Source organism: Argopecten irradians, chromosome 1, assembly GCF_041381155.1.
Source record: "Argopecten irradians isolate NY chromosome 1, Ai_NY, whole genome shotgun sequence".
NCBI lineage: Eukaryota > Metazoa > Mollusca > Bivalvia > Pectinida > Pectinidae > Argopecten > Argopecten irradians.
The window spans coordinates 8,433,787-8,453,366 of record NC_091134.1 but is presented as its reverse complement, the minus strand read 5'-3'; the positions used below and the strand labels follow the sequence as shown (position 1 = coordinate 8,453,366).

The 19,580-nt window shown below is 35.1% G+C and overlaps 1 protein-coding gene across 2 annotated transcripts in view; it reads left to right on the top strand.

Moving 5' to 3' along the window:
* LOC138316622 (pleckstrin homology domain-containing family M member 1-like) overlaps positions 1–14,741 on the top strand; it is a 57,465-nt gene extending 42,724 nt beyond the window's left edge. For both annotated transcript variants that reach the window (XM_069258306.1, XM_069258299.1), the window contains 6 exons: positions 5,250–5,352; positions 9,866–9,988; positions 10,803–10,915; positions 11,906–12,037; positions 12,393–12,563; positions 13,051–14,741. In XM_069258306.1, coding sequence (XP_069114407.1) covers positions 5,250–5,352; positions 9,866–9,988; positions 10,803–10,915; positions 11,906–12,037; positions 12,393–12,563; positions 13,051–13,203 — 795 coding nt within the window. In that variant the 3' untranslated portion in view covers positions 13,204–14,741. The remainder of the gene's footprint in view (positions 1–5,249; positions 5,353–9,865; positions 9,989–10,802; positions 10,916–11,905; positions 12,038–12,392; positions 12,564–13,050) is intronic.
* The last annotated feature ends 4,839 nt before the right edge of the window (positions 14,742–19,580 follow it).

Sequence of the window (19,580 nt, the reverse complement as noted above, 5' to 3'; positions counted from 1 at the left end):
CCCCAGGCAGCCATCTTGGATTTTTATATTCAAAGTTTATAATCGCTATTTCTCAGAAAGTATTGAATGGATCTTTCTCAAATTTCACATGTAGGTTCCGATCCCCTAGGGCCCTAGTTGTGCATATTGTGATTTGGGACCGATTGGCCGCCAAGGAGTCATCTTGGATTTTGATAGTTGAAGTTTGTTATCGCTATTTCTCAAAAGGTACTGAAGCGATCTGTCTCAAATTTTATATGTAGTATGTTTGAAAAAGTTTAAAAAGCAGAGAAAAGATCCATCTTTCCTTTGTCAGATATAGATCATTCTTGGGTGGGCGCCAAGATCCCTCTGGGATCTCTTGTCAATATAAACATTATTAATACCGTGTAATGAAGCTTATGTAAATAAGCGTTGTTTAAATTGACAAATAATTATGGTACTTAATTATGGTGATTTAATCATGCTTTTACTGTTACAAGTTTATATTTACCGCGTCAATTTTAACAGCCCACCTATAGTATCGTAGTGACATGCGTACACCGACACTTACATATAGGGCTCTTGTTTTAAGCCTCCTGATTGGCGTAATGATTCTATTTATAGTACGTACAATGTACTTGTATACAAGCTCAGTTTTGCATTTACGTAACTCTGGTACAGAAGCTGGTGTGTTCGACTTGAACCTTCATTTTTATTCAACATATTTAAACAACTACATTTTATACTCGGATGTTAGACTTTAACACAATGTTGCAGTGATCAGAATCGCAATTCTGTAACGATTTCTAACGTTACGAAGCCTATGTTTTTTTGGGGTACTCAGTTTAAATTCAATATCCTCTTTAAACTGAGTTTTGAAAATTTTCATCTTATTTTCAAGTGTTTTCAATAAGATTCATATCATCCCCAAAATATTAAGTTTCTTAATTGACTTTAATTTTAATTTTCAATCATTCATGTAAGTTAATACTATCTTATTCCTTGTCTGGTCTGTAACTCAGCAAGTTGCATCGATGAGGTTTAAGAGGTGTACATGTTGATTTCATTCAATTTACTGACCTTAAAGATGCTCCACCGCTGACAAATAGTATTTTTTCACTATCAAGAACAACAACAGACGATTTAGTATTTTTCTTCAGTTACAAAAGTTACTTACTTTACACCATTACCACCGTTGAAAAGTTTGAGCTTATAATTTTACTTTAAGTTAAAACTATGAAAAATAATTAATTGCATCCCGAAAAAATTCAGTGCCACTATATCCTATATAGAATGAAGTACTGATTGCTCACGCACAAAAGGCAAAATAAATTATTTTATATTATTTTTTGTGTTAATTAGACATATACATACACGATTAAACGTCAATTATTGTTCAAATGATGAATATCATTTATGTCCTGTCGGCGGTGGAGCATCTTTAACACATTTTATTCTGATCTTCATTATTTCCCTTTATCCGGACTTGGTACCTCAGCAAGCTACCCCGGTACAAGGAGAAATAGTTTCAAAACGGGATGATATATAATACATATATGGTAATTCCAAAACTTTTTCTCAACTGGTTCATTCAGTAGCTCATCAGGCTGCACCAGTTTGGGAAATTGGTTGTTTCTTCACTATCCTCCTTTTTCATCTAGTCAAGCCTAGCACTGTGACACAGGCACACACACGCCTTCTATGCAGTCCGCTTACTCTCTCGAGGAAAAGTGAGAAACATTATCATTCTATATCCTTCTCCAATTTATTTTTCATTATTATCTACCTCAATATAAGTGCGACTCGATATGTACGTGGAGAAGGATATATATATTTTTTGGATAGGTTAATGGTAGCTGAGTACCCCTTACGCCAAATGTAATGTTGTAATTATTATATTGGATTGTTTTCATTGTTTATGATATTGTGTTGTTGTAGTTAATAAACTTAGTTCATTTTCTATATACTTCTGTCAACTGTTATTTGTTCAGTTTAAACTTATAAATGTATTTCTATAGGCGGTGTTATTCAACTCTCAAGGTATCAAATAAACAGTGTAGCTGTTGAATAACAATTTGTTTATTCCACATGTGGTATAAATTTGTATATTTACATATGCCTCTATATAGTCAATGGGAGGGGGAGTTGCAATAGAGTAAATTAGAGTAAACGCAACGACGTATGAATACAAACCCATAGTAGGATCGGACAACTTCTATTTCACGCTTCGGTAAGATTTTGTGTCATATGATAATCTAAATAAACTTTAATTGCTTAATTTACATTTTACTTTTTCACAGATGACAGATTTGCTTTAAATTAATAATAAACTGAAAAACGATTTCGATCTTCTATTTGTCTCAAGACTGATCCTTCGACGGCACAGACAATATCATGCTCGTCATTAGCCTGCTCAGTTGGCCTACTTTATGAAGTGTAAATAAAGTTTCCTCATTGTCGGATTCAAAATAATAATAAAGAGTTGTTATTAGATCCAATTAAAATGTATTTGACATCAAAACGGAATATGTGTTCAAGCATTGTAACGGTAAAAAAACAACAAAAAGAATCGCTGGTCATGCTACAACCGGAGGCTTTCCTCAGGAATGTTCGAGGAATTCCATAGTTCCGTCAGTCACTCACCATGCAAACACTTGTCTATCATCCGTACAATAAAATAAAAGTCATGACTATGAAGAATTTAGTCTATATCGCGTACATAGATTACAAACATTCAGCAGGTCAACAGTCATAACATTTAATCAACAGGCTATTTCACAGTTACTTTCCTAGGTTGAAAACCAAATATGGCGGCTTGCTCCACTTCGGACCGCATCACTACACTGACAATAATAGATACCTGTAGTCGTTCTGCCTTGGTTATCTCAATTTTTTGTTCGAAATGGACATTATTGATACATTATCGAATTTAAAAATAAAACATAATTTAAAAATGATTTAAAGGTGTCATTGTTATATTTCAAATTCAACTGCAGCTATAACATTCAACAAACGGAACTATATCTTCGGTCATCCTGACTACCGTAGTTACCATACTTAGCAACCATCACCGTTTTAAATTTGACATAAAAGGAGACTTATTTATATAAATATAAAGATTGAACAGTGTTTTGATTGCGTTAAAGGTGGTATGAAAGCAATGGGATACAGACATATTCTACATGTAAACGCTAACGCACTACATTGAATATGTCTGTATCCCATTGCGTTCATACCACCTTTAATGCAATAAAAACACTGTTCAATCTCTATTTATACCACACGTGGTACAAATTTGTTTAACGTGTATGAAACAAACTTTATCTTGATGGTAATGCCTTGATGATTATGTGGCGGGGAAAAAAGGGATGCTGTGTCGTGGGAATACTTTTACATCTATACATGTAGTCCGACATGAGTTTTATAAGGTCATCTGACCAACCTATTGTCATCGCGTTTCTTCCGTCGTCGACCGCCGTGCGTCGTGCGTAAAACTATTTATACAAAAGCCTACTCCTCCTAAACCCTTGAGTGAATTACATCCATATTCAGTGTGAAACATGCTTGGGTAAGGACAATAATATTTTATATAAATGAGATAGGTCTGACCCCTAGGGGCAAAGGGGCGGGGCCCCAAATGGGCTAATTTTCTTAATTTAAGCTTGTAAATCCTACTCCTCCTTCATCCTTGAATGGATTTCATCTATATTTGGTGTAAAATATCATTGGGGAAGGACAATCATATTTTGTATAAATGAGCCTGGTCTGACCCCTAGAGGCCCTCTTCCTGTTTTAGGTTTCGGTCTCCGATCTCAATGAAAATTGGTCTATAGGAGTTTTAATTGATGCCGAACAACATGCAAACATTTTCATAAAGATTTTGGTATTCAAAGATGGCCGCTGGCCCACTGCCTGTTTTCAGGTTTCAGTCTCCAATCTCAATGAAAATTGGTCTATAGGGGTTTTAATTGATGCCGAACAACATGCTAACATTTTCGTAAAGATTTTGGTATTCCAAGATGGCCGCTGGCCCACTTCCTGTTTTCATGTTTCAGTCTCCGATCTCAATGAAAATTGGTCTATAGAGGTTTTAATTGATTCAGAAGGAGGAACTTTAGGTGAGGACAATCATATTTTATAAAGGACCGAGCTAAGACCCATGGGGATAGTACGGCGGAGGTCCAAAATGGGAGCTTTGCTTAAATTTGGCTTTAAAATCTGAAGATTTGAACTCAATTAGACGTTAAGTGAGTATTATTTAACCCTAAAGATGTTCTCAATTAGAAGAATTTGATATCGATGGATTTTTTATCAAACGATGACTTTTGAATAGTAATTAGTGTCTTTTTGCTGATGAAAATATTACTACACCTTATTTGCATATTTCGGTTAATACATGTTGCCGTGTCCCGTCCGTATTTCTATCAGCTAAAAACGAATATGATTGTGGTAGAAACAGGTCACACTACTTGTGGTTGTTGAATATTGAATTTATTCCACACTCATAAGTTGTTTTATTAAAGTTACAAAAAGACACTTGCTAAAGCTTGTGTCTTCTTTAACTTTTAAAAAATAACTCACTCGTGTGGAATAAATTCAATATTCAACAATCACTCATTGTGTAACCTCTATATATACATGTATATTTGACAGATATACACATGTATTGTCATGTATATTGATGTTCATATACAGCTGTTGTGTATCATTTGTCAGTGAATAAACTAAGCTTATTGAACTGTTACTAAATCATCATTTACATTTAGTTCAAGTTTGATAAGATATTTTATGAAAAGATGGTTATAGTGTTAATTTGCATGCAGTCATTATTTCATGACATTGTCAAACAAATAAGCAAAATTAAAATGCTTAATTAGCATCTTTACTGAGAATGAATTTATAAATTAATGTATAATTGTCTGTCTCTGCCTTGTTTCTGTTACAAGTGCATACGCATTGTTTGTATTTATTGCATATTTTATCAAATATGTCATGTTTCTTCTTTTATTTACTAACCTTATTTAAAAGCTTTTATCTTTTTATTGAATTTTAATGAAAATATGGACTAAAATATTTGGATATGCTTATAAAATTAAAACAAGAAAATTAGTACACTGTAACAATAATGCAAAAAATGGGAGATATTGATTCTTAGCCACTAAATAAATCTTAATGTTAAAAAAGTGACTTTGAAGCAAGAGGAGTCTTATTTTTTTTAGTTTGAGTAATAACTTTGAGTATACATTGTATTTTGAGTTATGATTCATCTACTCATCTCTGTATTTCAGCATATTGAGTCTCGGCTTGCACTACTAGGAGAAATTGCGTGTGAGAAAGGTATGGACGCTCAGAACTACAAGTGTGGGGGATGTAGTCGACCTGTTGGTCTTAGTAAGTAACAACAAGAATCTTCTCACATATCTTTGTTAATAAACATCCACAAATCTCTGCATTTTTAGGTCATCTGACCGAAGGTCAGGATGACCTATTGTCATCGTGTTTCGTCCGTCGTCGTGCGCCGTCCGCCGTCCGCCGTGCGTCGTGCATAAGACTATTTATACAAAAGCCTACTCCTCCTTAACCCTTGAGCGGATTACATCCATATTTTGTGTGAAATATCATTGGGGAAGGAAAATCATACTTTATATAAATGAGCCTGGTCGGACCCCTAGGGGCTGAAGGGTGGGGCCCCAAGAGGGCAAATTTTCTTTAATCTAAGCTTTAAAATCCTACTCCGCTTTCACCATTGGATTGATTTCATCCATATTTGGTGTGAAACATCATTGGGGAAGGACAATCATATTTTATTTAAATGAGCTTGGTCTGACCCCTAGGGGCTGAGGGGTGGGGCCCCAAAAGTGCAAATTTTCTTAATTTTAGCTTTAAAATCCTACTCCTCCTTCGTTCTTGAATGGATTTCATCCATATTTGGTGTGAAACATCATTGGGGAAGGACAATCATATTTTATATAAATGAGCTTGGTCTGACCCCTAGGGGCTGAGGGGTGGGGCCCAAAATGGCAAATTTTCTTAATTTTAGGTTTAAAATCCTACTCCTCCTTCATCCTTGAATGGATTTCATCCATATTTGGTGTGGAACATCATTGGGGATGGACAATCATATGTTATATAAATGAGCCTGGTCCGACCCCTAGGGGCTGAGGGATGGGGCCCAAAAAAGGGTAAATTTTCTTAATTTTAGCTTTAAAATCCTACTCCTCTTTCATCCTTGAATGGATTTTATCCATATTTGGTGTGAAACATCACTGGGGATGGACAATCATATGTTGTATAAATGATATAGGTTCGACCCCTAGGGGCTGAGGGGTGGGGCCCCAAATGAGGAAAATTTCTTAATTTTAGCTTTGAAATCCTACTCCTCCTCCATCCTTGGATGAATTTCATCCATATTTGGTGTGAAACATCATTGGGGAAGGACAATCATATTGTATATAAATGAGATAGATCCGACCCCAAGGGGCTGAGGGGTGGGGCCCCAAAAGGGCAAAGTTTCTTAATTTTAGCTGGCCCACTTCCTGTTTTTAGGTTTCGGTCTCCGATCTCAATGAAGATTGATGCCGAACAACATGCAAACATTTTCGTAAAAATTTTGGTATTCCAAGATGGCTGCTGGCCATCTTCCTGTTTTCAGGTTTCAGTCTCGGATCTCAAGGAAATAGATCTATAGGGGTTTTAATTGATTCAGAAGGGGGAACTCTAGGTGAGGATAATCATATTTTATAAAGGACAGAGCTAAGACCCATGGGGATAGTACGGTGGATGTTCAAAATGGGAGCTTTGCTGAAATTTAGCTTTAAAATCAGACTCCTTCTTATATTAATCCATGAATGGGTTACGACCATATATGGATGAAGGGCTACCAAGATTGTTCAACAAATGACATTTACCTATTTCAGAAACTTACATATTCAACTAAGGAGTTCCTTGTATTGCTTATATTAATCGTTAACCAATACTTTATATTGTGACTTTGTTGTTTTGTGCAATGAGTCAGATGACCGTTAAGGCCCATGGGCCCTCTTGTTTAAAGTATATATCTCTCAAGTTAATAAGTGTGATGAGTACATGTTTGGGTAGAATATGGTTCTGTAATTATATCACCATACATACATGGATATATTTGACCCAATAAGCCCCAAGCTGGCATTTCAATGGTCATAAAATGACGGGGCACTGAATAAGACTAAATTTGGACTAAACCTTTCACAATATTATTGCACAAAGTGAGTCATCAATCAATCTGCAGAAGAAATTTAATAAAGAAACTAAATGGTATTCATATTTTAAAGTGTACACGGAACGGAAAATAATATTTAGATATGTTATGCTCTTTGATCTCCTGACAAGAATGTTGAAAACCGCATCAAAATCGGCCATTTCAGTACCGAGATACCGCCCTCCGAAGTGCTCGATTTTTACCTGTATATCGACTGCTAATCAGGGAATCGGCCGCTCACGCTGATTTGGGGAATAACCGGATGTGACGTCACGGGGATAACGGCAGTGAGGTGTTTGGTAGTGGTTATAGTACAAAGGTGGACATATATGTATTCCTGAAATGGGGTTACGAGAATTTTACAAATATGTATACAGTTAAGATGACGTTTTAATTATATATAAAATAGGAAATATTGCAACTGAAATCAGGCTAAATACATAAGTAGATTAGAGGAAACATGTATAAGTTATATATGTTCTGGTATAAGCCAGGTGGACCTTAAGCTTGTATACAAACTTTTAACTAGAAATCTTATGTCTGTTTTAACAGCTTACTAAATTAACAGACCTCGAGAATATTCAATTTGCATTATGTGATCTAACAGACGAATTCGAAAAATGATGGCCATATAATTATCCATTTGAATATGTTTCTGTATAAATAAAATTCACTAGGCCTATGGATTTCAAGAATCAGTATGACGAATAGAAAATATGTGAAATGTATTTCATAGTTCAATACACGTAAATATCATAGAGATAAATTGGGGGGGAGGGGGGTTAAACAATATTAAAAAAAGGAAACCACTTGAGAGATTGAATTTATGATATATAATTCATATATAGCTGTAACAAGTCTCTCTTCCTTTTAAAGCTACAAGTACCTGTATACCGACATGTGTTATTTTAACAATCTTCAACGGTACATTTTTTTGTCATATAGATTATCATTATTGGTATTCAATAATGATCGATATTGACCAAATTCACTAAGAATTGCATATCCGAAATCTAGCAACTATCAGAAATATCAAAATTCTGACATTGGGCATTATATTTGCATTGTTCTTTCTCGACATGCCATATGTAAATAATTTTGTAGTTTCTGTTATTACAATACATATACATGTAACCAGAAACATATATACAAGACAAATGTATATGCATGAGTCTTTCTGAAATATATACATCTAGTGATTGATACACTTGTTACATGTTATGTACGGACGGTATATTTTACTGTAAACCAAGGATTTATAAGTGTAAACAAATATGACATTATACAACAATTACATGATGGTCCATCGCTAACTTACCTGTGATCTTACTTTTGACACCTGACGAGAGCTAATCAACAACGCGTGACAGGTCACTAAACACCTTTCTTACGTAATCTGGTTAGCCCCCTCATTAGTCTCGGTTGACCACGCGTTTTAGTTACTGCAGTATACAGGTATAGAGATTTACGCAGCACGACATTGGCAATTCGGAAGTATTTTGATTTTGATACTAGATATTCGGATAAGACATAGACATCTTCAATCTCGTTTTTTTTTGTCTGACCCGTGCATGATTTATTTTTCAATTAAAGACACTAATGATTGAACTTGAGCAAAATATCAACAAGTCGTCGGATATGCTGTATTATATGAAAGCTGAATGTATTTCGTTAAAAAAAATGGATCGATTTCAGTTATAACGCAGTTAAAAGATGCATTTACATATATGCAAAAAAAAATCTGTTTAGAATCATACCATCATAATTCGTATTGACAGGCCTAGGTTATATGAAAAAGTCAGAAATTTATTTAAAAGCAAGTTTGACAAGTAGACATTCAACGACACGAGACGGGTTTTGGATATGTGGTTTCTACAACGTACGTGGATTATTATTTACATTTTGTTGCGTATAATTATGCAGTAATCGCACAGAGATGTTCATTTATCTACGAGAGGTACATCAATATATGCATGGTATAAATCCCTATTTTCAAGCATATTCTAAACTCATATCTGTGATTGAGGATAATATTAATTAGGTATCGGACATGAACACTGGTATTTGTGTATTTAAAATCGATATTTACCAACAGATAGTTTTTATTAGATGGCAGACACCGAAAATCGCCACTCTATCTTATGCGAGTAGAGTAGGGCCCGTTGTCCTCGTGACATCACAGGTCAGGGGTCCCGAATCGGGGTCAATGGCTTGGGGCTTCAGGTGTGTTATAGAGAATAGTCGCATTATCTCTAATACCGTAACCGCTATGAAGCTCGAACTATCTCCTTTCTAAATTGTATCCAATAACGCGTTTATCAAGCCATATATGCCAAACTGTATTTGATATGAGGTAAGTGAATAAGAGGTCATATAAAATTCAGTTTCTGGTAAATTTTTTTGTTTTATGGAATCAGAATCCAACATTATCAAGTGATAGTTCTTATTTTAAGATTAAACAATTTGTTAAAAGAACAAACCCAGGAAAGTTATAGACAAGTGAATTATAAAAAATTACTCTTCTCTGAAAATTCAACAAATTGGAAAATTTTTAAAGTGTTTTTGCTCATTAAATAATTTTTGGTCCATATTGTGTATTGTGAACATTTCACAACTAGCAGGTGATTGCACGTTATTTTACTATGACCTGTAATTTTCCATGAACAGTCTATGGAAACCCACGTCTATGTACGTTTGACGGCATGTATTACTGCTTTGAATGCCATGAGAACGATGAGTACTACATTCCAGCGTTTATCATCCATAACTGGGACTTCAGGAAACACAAAGGTTTGAATTCAATTACATTACTAACAAATTACATCTATTTTATATAAATTTTATATAATTATCATTTAAATACTTTTATTTGTCACATTTCTAGTTTATTGCTTTCAGTTAACATCAGTTATATCCAAAATGCAAAGTGGTGTTGTGATCAGTGATATAACAATTGTACGCTTCAGGATTGTTAAAGTATCCATTGTTAGATTATCTTTTTTCAAAATAGATACAGATTATTTTCATAAATAATTGACCATAAAAAACTTTGTGTCAATTTTAGAGATACAGAACTATAATAACTTCTTTCAAATTGAAGAAAAAATTAAATTTAAAAAAAAAAAAAAATTATCTCTAGCAATAACAGTTGAGGGGATCAGGCCTAGACCTGTTTCTAAATATTTGCATAGATTACAATATTGGTTATAATTGCAATTTAAAATTCCATCTGTTTAAAAAAATGAAGTTATATTTACACTGAATAAAACATGTTTTAATGTTGATTGAAGAAAAGAGGTAGTATCTGTTCAGAAAAAAAATCTGGAATAAGCGAAAACTAACGAAAAATTGGTTGAATGATTTTCTGATTTCATGTATAAGTGGAGATAACGATATATAAAGATCGCTGGAATTACTTGATAATTATCATTTATGAGTCAATAAATATTAAAAATTAGCGTTGACAAATGATTCAGAAAATAAATAAATAAAGATATAAATTTGTTGCTGTGTGAATAAGATACAGCATGGTACATTTGTTTTGCTGACAAGGTCATATGTCTAAAAGGTTTAATCATTGTTCATGGTTATATATCATTTTCAGTGGCAAAAAGAAACTTAACTTTCCTTCAGGACACAGAGGACCAGGCCTTGATCAACATCACAGAGATTAATCCTAAACTGTATGAGCATGTCAAAGAAATGGAGGATGTCCAGGTAGGTTGAAACAAGGTCAAGGTCATTGTTGTCATATATCATGTATTGTGGTAAGCCCATTCCTTTTCAAAACTTATTGCAAATTAGTAATATTGATCCACTCATGAATGAAATGGTAGGATAAGTAACCAGTGACCTTTGTTGCCTGGGTAATGTTGTTATACACAGGTCAAGGTCAAAGGTCAAGTTACATTTGGATGTCATATAATACAAGTCAAGGTTGAATACTATTGAAGAACAAGAATGTAATGTCAAAAATATTGGTAAGAGTCTGAACACGTACGAAGTAGTCTTATGTCACGTTGAGGGTAAAGGGCAATTGTTACATGGGAGTCAGAGTTAAGACATTTAACATAATTATATAATAGAATAGAAGTCAGGTTCAGAGGTCAAATAATGATAAGATATCACAGTGAAGTAAAAAGTTAAATATCAGTGTTTTGTCACAGAGAGTCAAATATTATGATACAATGCAAGTAATCTGTAGTGGGATTGGACTGGGTCGATCATCGGTGACTAGGTAGCTCAGCGGTAGAGCATTCAACTAGTGTTCGGAGGTCCCAGGTTCGAATCCCAGTCTGACCACTACATTTTCTCCTCTCCTGTTTCAAAATTGCAATTAGTGCCCATGCAAATAAAATACCCACGGTGGTGGTGTAAGGGTCTCCTATATGTCTTTGATGGTGAAGACTTTGAAAAAGGAGGGAAGAGTGTAGCTGAAATGGACTAGGGTTGATCATCGGTTACTAGTTAGCTCAGCAGTAGAGCATTCAACTAGTGTTCGGGGGTCCCCGGTTCAAATCCAAGTCTGGCAACTGCATTTTCTCCTCTCCTGCCAGAAGTCTAAAAAAGAAAAGTTCACTACTGTCTTGTCTGAAATCAGGAATTATTGAATTTTCATTTCAAACTAAGATTTATTTAAACATATTTATCAGTTTTCAAAGTAAGTAGATGTGCCTGTATCTACTACTTTTATAACTTCTATTACAGCAAAGTCGGATGCAGCTAACCTACTTAAAAACGTATCTGTTTACTTGTAAACAATCAATCGCTGAGGAGTTCAGAAAGAGTGTTTGGCCTAAAGATTACCTGTATGATACCAGAGATGTGTATTCACTTTCTGTAAGAAAACAATTTGTTTATTGAGATTTTTGATAAAAGGCAAAACCTGCCAATACATGTACAATTTTCCTGAATTTCACATGTGATGAGAATTCACAATAATTTATCTAAACAAAAAAGAAATCCTACTGCAAATACAATTAGAACATTATGAACTGTTAATCAAAAAATCAAAATGCTCAGAAAACATTATGAAGTGTTAATAGAAAATTTTAATTGCTCTGAAAAAGCTGTTAGACATGAAAACATGAAAATAAGTGCTGTAAATATTATTCATTTTTATGTTTTCTTAAAATATGTTTAAGTTACATGCTTAAAAGATATAATTTTGTCACTGTGTTGTTCCGTCTTTCAGGATTTGCTTCAGGTTCCTTCATGCCAGTTACAGCAGAGCCTGAAAAAGGTCATTAAATTTGCCTCAAAGCATGTTTATGACTGTCGACTCTGCAGCCAGAAGGGCTTCATATGTGAACTATGCAACAACCCCAATGTCATCTATCCGTTTGAGATTTCACTGACAGTTAGGGTAAGTAAGGAGTTATACCTGTATAAAAAGGTCAAGGTCATGTCTGATTAAACTTATGTTTCTATAAAAGAGAACTCTAAAATACATGAAAAGAAATACTAAAAGAGGTCAAGGTCATCAGAAATACTAACAGAGGTCAAAGTCATTAGAAATACCAACAAATATCAAGGTCTAGAAATACTAACAGAGGTCAAGGTCATGAGAAATACTAACAAAGGTCAAGGTAATAACTACGGTAATATTAACAGAAGTTAGGTAATTGCCAAATTTATCTGCAGTTATATAGTTTACAATGTATGTTAAAGTCAGATTAAAGTAAATTGTCACACTGTCATGTTAGAAATTAACATGTAAGGATACCATCGCTGTTAGTTATTTGATATGCATATTTAAGGATATTGTTCTAATAGCAGAAAGGTTTAGTTATTGATTTTAATCTTTTAGCAGAGACACACACAAAAAATAAGCAATGTATTGTACATTTCAGTGTCCTCGATGTAAATCTGTCTTCCACAAGAGTTGTAAAACTGAGTCTCGACATTGTCCAAAGTGTCAGCGCCGAGACAGTCGCAAGTCGCTTGGACACAGTGATCCACAAACACCAGATATTCATGATTACGCTTATTCTCCTCATCGATAACAGTTACAAAGGTCATTATGTCATGCGATCAAAGGGTCACATGGTTCACAGTGTCATGAGGTCAGATGATCAAAGGTTGATAAGGTCCGATGGCACTCTAACGCCATATATTATTGATCATCAATGTAAACAACACGTAACAGGGACTAAACATTTAATATAAATCTAAAAGTTCAAAAGGTCACAGGGTTATGCGTAGTCAGCAAGGCTATCATGTCTTACTCTAATAAACTGTACGTATGACCTCAAACTAATGTCAAATATCAAATAAATATGTATTGTCTCATGTTGTCATGTCCACGCTATACATATTCCAGCAATTCAAGATAAATTGGGGCATACTGAAATCACCCATATATGACCGATTGCAAGGAGTAAAGCAAGGTGATGCAAACAACATCTTACATTAAACTATTAAAGAGAATGAAACAAATTTTGTTCAAAATATCAAATTACATTAATTTACATTCCAATTTACATCTGTTCAGATTGCTACTTTGATGTTCCAAGTTTTTTGTTGTGACCACCATTCTACTACTAATATTTGAATAATAAGTATTATTTTATTTTCTGTCTTAGATACTGTGTATGCAATATACATGCATGAAGAATAATGTATTTTAAAACTATTTTAGCAATAATATTTATGTGGGTTATTTTGGTCATATATTGTGAAAAAAATCTATAATCTATAAAAATTTCATTGCTGAAAAATTGTGTTAGTCAATTTCGAATTCCCCTATTATTTCTTTGAATGTAATATATTACATGAGAAAGGATCTTCCATGACTTTGGCCCTTTTTACAAGGTTGACATTGCTGGTGATATTCAGCTTTTAATAATAAGAAGTAGAAACTACATGTATACCTCCCCTTTAGACCTATACTTAATTCTACTTAAAGATGCTCCACCGCTGACAAATGGTATTTTTTCACTATCAAAAACAGGAGAAGACAATTTTTTTTCTTCAGTTAAAAAAATTATTTACTTAACACCATTACCACCATTGAAAAGTGTGAGCATCTAATTTTACTTTTAAATGGTGGTAATATTAAAAAAAAAAACAATTAATTGCATCCCGAAAAAATTTGATGTCACTACATCCTATATGGAATAAAGGCAAAATAAATTACTTTGTTATATTTTTTGTGCTAATTAGACACGATTAAACACCAATTACTGTTCAAATGATGAAGATCATTTATGCTCTGTCGGGGATGAAGCATCTTTAATCAGCTAATTAATAAATGACTTAATCAGCTAATTAATGAATGAAAACTTTGTAGTCTGAGATGGTGATGACCTATAATATGTAACCTTTTGCTTCATTGCCAGTGGCTTAAACAGAAAATAAGACATATCATCCTAATATTAAACTGATTGGAAATCTTTGGTATTGGAGATAGAAAACAACCTGATTTTTCAACTAAAACTTCTCTTAACAACAGCAGTTTGGCTGTTAATTATTCCTATGAGGTTTGTGTTTGTTTAAATGTAATGAATGAGATGGTTGGAATACAATGGAAAGGTTTCTTTTATCTTTTAACAGAGGTTTTTAAGTGTTTTTGATAAAATTAAAATGTGATAAAATGATGTACGACATAATTGCATGTGAAAATGTTTAATGAAACCATAATCTGTGTAATGTATATGGTCTATTTGAATTTTTACCGAATACTTTCAATATCCTGTGATAATGTGTTCATAATAAAAACAGTTTTATATAGCTACATTGTGATAAGTGTGAATGATTTAACTTGTACTTTGAATAGCCATGCATGGATCACCTTGCAAGCATTGGCTACAGATGTCATTTTAATTATATGGGGTGTAAGTTACCATTGTATTTTAATGTGAAATCAACAATTTTATATTTCTCTACTGATTAGTATGCTCTAGGCTCTAACTTTTATCTTATGCTTTCATTGTAACATACAGACACTTACAGTATTTGCTCAAATAAATAATATCTAAAAATTAATATCAAAGCTACTGAGCCTCAAAATATTTTTCTTGAATAGTAATTTGCACCTTTTATAATGTTTATGTGTGGATATATGAGTGAAAATTCAAAGAAAGCAAAATTTGGAAGAAAATTTGATATCAAGAAAAATTCTACTCTTATATACAGAATCCCAATAGGTGTCCTTCAGTTTTCATTTTTATTTTTCCCAGTACCATGCGTATGGCTATTTTTTAGGTGAAATATGGTACAGGCATTTTTATACTAATAATTGCCATTCTTTAATGGACTGAGGTCTTTAAAGAATTTTTTTTAAGAGTTCCTGTGTCACTTTTAGCTGTGGAAAGAAAATTAGGTCTATGTTTTAATTCTTTAAAGTTGATATTGTTTCATCAAAATATTGCATTTATATCTTTTGTAAGGTATTCCTAGCAAAGTGCTAGCAAGCTTTTTTAAGATAAGACTACTTAAATATACCTTTCCTTCAGTAAAAGGAAACTTCTTTTGTAAGGTTGGTTGTATCTTTTTATATATTTCAGTGTTTAATACTTTAATCCCCTTGGTTATTTATTTGGTCATCAGTTTTAACATATTTAATTAAAATGTTCAGTTTGACTATTATATAGTTGTAAATGTTTATTAAGATATACTTAAGTGTACATCGGATTATAAATGATATTTATAAGATTATAAATGATATTTATAAGATTATAAATGATATTTATAAAGATTGAGTCTATCGTTGCCATTAAAAGATAAATAATGAAATATTCTTTAAATTTGTAGTCTATATGTAGTTTATTGTGATTCTAGGCACTGCAAACCTTATAATTAATACATATGTATGAGTTCGCATAAAACAAAAAAATCTTTGTCTTTGTACTGACTTTCTGATCGGCCGATTCTCATTGAAGCATTAATGTCACAATTTTTAGCTCACCTGGCCCAAAGGTCCGTCGTCCGTCCGTCAACATTTCCTTTAAATCGCTACTAGTCATAGAGTTCTGGATGGATTGTAACCAAATTTGGCCAGAAACATCCTTGGGGGAAGGGGAACAGAACTTGTATAAATTTTGGCTCTGACCCCCAGGGGGCAGGAGGGGCGGGGCCCAATAGGGGTAATAGAGGTAAATCCTATAAATCGCTACTTGTCCTAGAGTTCTGCATGGATTGTAACCAAATTTGGCCAGAAACATCCTTGGGGGAAGGGGAACAGAACTTGTATAAATTTTGGCTCTGACCCCCCTTGGGGCAGGAGGGGCGGGGCCCAATAGGGGAAATAGAGGTAAATCCTATAAATCGCTACTTGTCCTAGAGTTCTGCATGGATTGTAACCAAATTTGGCCACAAACATCCTTGGGGGAAGGGGAACAGAACTTGTATAAATTTTGGCTCTGACCCCCTTGGGGCAGGAGGGGCGGGGCCCAATAGGGGAAATAGAGGTAAATCCTATAAATCGCTACTTGTCCTAGAGTTCTTTATGGATTGTAACCAAATTTGGCCACAAACATCCTTGGGGGAAGGGGAACAGAACTTGTATAAATTTTGGCTCTGACCCCCTGGGGGCAGGAGGAGCGGGGCCCAATAGGGGTAATAGAGGTAAATCCTATAAATCGCTACTTGTCCTAGAGTTCTGCATGGATTGTAACCAAATTTGGCCACAAACATCCTTGGGGGAAGGGGAACAGAACTCGTATAAATTTTGGCTCTGACCCCCCGGGGGCAGGAGGGGCGGGGCCCAATAGGGGAAATAGAGGTAAATCCTATAAATTGCTACTTGTCCTAGAGTTCTGCATGGATTGTAACCAAATTTGGCCAGAAACATCCTTGGGGGAAGGGGAACAGAACTTGTATAAATTTTGGCTCTGACCCCCTTGGGGCAGGAGGGGCGGGGCCCAATAGGGGAAATAGAGGTAAATCCTATAAATCGCTACTTGTCCTAGAGTTCTGCATGGATTGTAACCAAATTTGGCCACAAACATCCTTGGGGGAAGGGGAACAGAACTTGTATAAATTTTGGCTCTGACCCCCTTGGGGCAGGAGGGGCGGGGCCCAATAGGGGAAATAGAGGTAAATCCTATAAATCGCTACTTGTCCTAGAGTTCTGCATGGATTGTAACCAAATTTGGCCAGAAACATCCTTGGGGAAAGGGGAACAGAACTTGTATAAATTTTGGCTCTGACCCCCAGGGGCAGGAGGGGTGGGGCCCAATAGGGGTAATAGAGGTAAATCCTATAAATCGCTACTTGTCCTAGAGTTCTGCATGGATTGTAACCAAATTTGGCCACAAACATCCTTGGGGGAAGGGGAACAGAACTTGTATAAATTTTGGCTCTGACCCCCCATGGGCAGGAGGGATGGGGCCCAATTGGGGAAATAGAGGTAAATCCTATAAATTGCTACTTGTCCTAGAGTTCTGCATGGATTGTAACCAAATTTGGCCAGAAACATCCTTGGGGGAAGGGGAACAGAACTTGTATAAATTTTGGCTCTGACCCCCTTGGGGCAGGAGGGATGGGGCCCAATTGGGGAAATAGAGGTAAATCCTATAAATTGCTACTTGTCCTAGAGTTCTGCATGGATTGTAACCAAATTTGGCCAGAAACATCCTTGGGGGAAGGGGAACAGAACTTGTATAAATTTTGGCATTGACCCCCCCCCCCCCCCCCCCCCCCCCCCCGGGGGCAGGAAGGGCGGGGCCCAATAGGGGAAATAGAGGTAAATCCTAAAAATTCTACTTGTCTTAGAGTTCTGCATGGATTGTAACCAAATTTGGCCAGATACATCCTTGGGGTTAACAGAATTCGTATAAATTTTGGCTTTGACCCCCCTGGAGGAGAAAGAGTGGGGCCCAATAGGGGAATTAGAGGTAAATATCCAAATTTCTTCAGAAAAGAAACAATGAACTTATATTCAGAACATTACTTGGCATTACAAACCAGGTGAGCAATACAGGCCCTCTGGGCCTCTTGTTCAACTTCATCGGGGTATGAAAAGAAATTTGTTTGCCAACTGTTGATCTAGAGGTATGAAGTTTAGAGCCATTGAAGGTTCACTCTAATGATGGTTTATATAACAAAGTAACATGCAGTTCCTTTCTGATAGCTACTGTGCAATACTCGTATGTGGTAAGGTATAAAAAAGTATTTCCCTGCATTGACTGCTTGTAACGATTTGTGCATGGATCCGAAAGATTTATGCAACAGAATCCTCCATTGTGGTTATATAAAGAAACTATTGCTCGAATGAAATATACAATTTCTTTCAAAGCTTAGTCCAGCCTTAACCTTAATTGAGCTCCAGCTTAAACTATAGGAGAATAATAAGTAAAGGTATTATTGCCATTATATAATAAAAATTGTTTTCAATGCCAACACTAAATAGCAGAAATCATCGTGCCAACAATAAATAGCAGAAAAAGTCATCAGTTTCAACACTAAATAGCAGATATTGCCGTCAGTGTCAACACTAAATAGCAGATATTGCCGTCAGTGTCAACACTAAATAGCAGAAATTGCCGTCAGTTTCAACACTAAATAGCAGATATTGCCGTCAGTGTCAACACTAAATAGCAGATAGTACCGTCAGTGTCAACACTAAATAGCAGAAATTGCCGTCAGTGTCAACAATAATTAGCAGATATTGCCGTCAGTTTTAACACTAAATAGCAGAAATCACTGTGCCAACAATAAATAGCAGAAATTGCTATCAATGCTCACAGTAAATAGCAGAAATTGCCGTCAGTGTCAACTATAAATAGCAGATATTGCCGTCATTGTCAACAGTAAACAGCAGAAATTGCCGTCAGTGCCAACAATAAATAGCAGAAATTGCTATCGATGTTCACAGTAAATAGCAGAAATTGCCGTCAATGGCAACACTAAATAGCAGATATTGCCGTCAGTTTCAACATTAAGTAGCAGATATTACCGTCAGTGTCAACACTAAATAGCAGAAATTGCCGTCAGTGTCAACAATAAATAGCAGATATTGCCGTCAGTTTCAACACTAAATAGCAGAAATCACTGTGCCAACAATAAATAGCAGAAATTGCTATCAATGCTCACAGTAAATAGCAGAAATTGCCGTCAGTGTCAACTATAAATAGCAGATATTGCCGTCATTGTCAACAGTAAACAGCAGAAATTGCCGTCAGTGCCAACAATAAATAGCAGAAATTGCTATCGATGTTCACAGTAAATAGCAGAAATTGCCGTCAATGGCAACACTAAATAGCAGATATTGCCGTCAGTTTCAACATTAAATAGCAGATATTACCGTCAGTGTCAACACTAAATAGCAGAAATTGCCGTCAGTGTCAACAATAAATAGCAGATATTGCCGTCAGTTTCAACACTAAATAGCAGAAATCATCGTGCCAACAATAAATACCAGAAATTGCTATCAATGCTC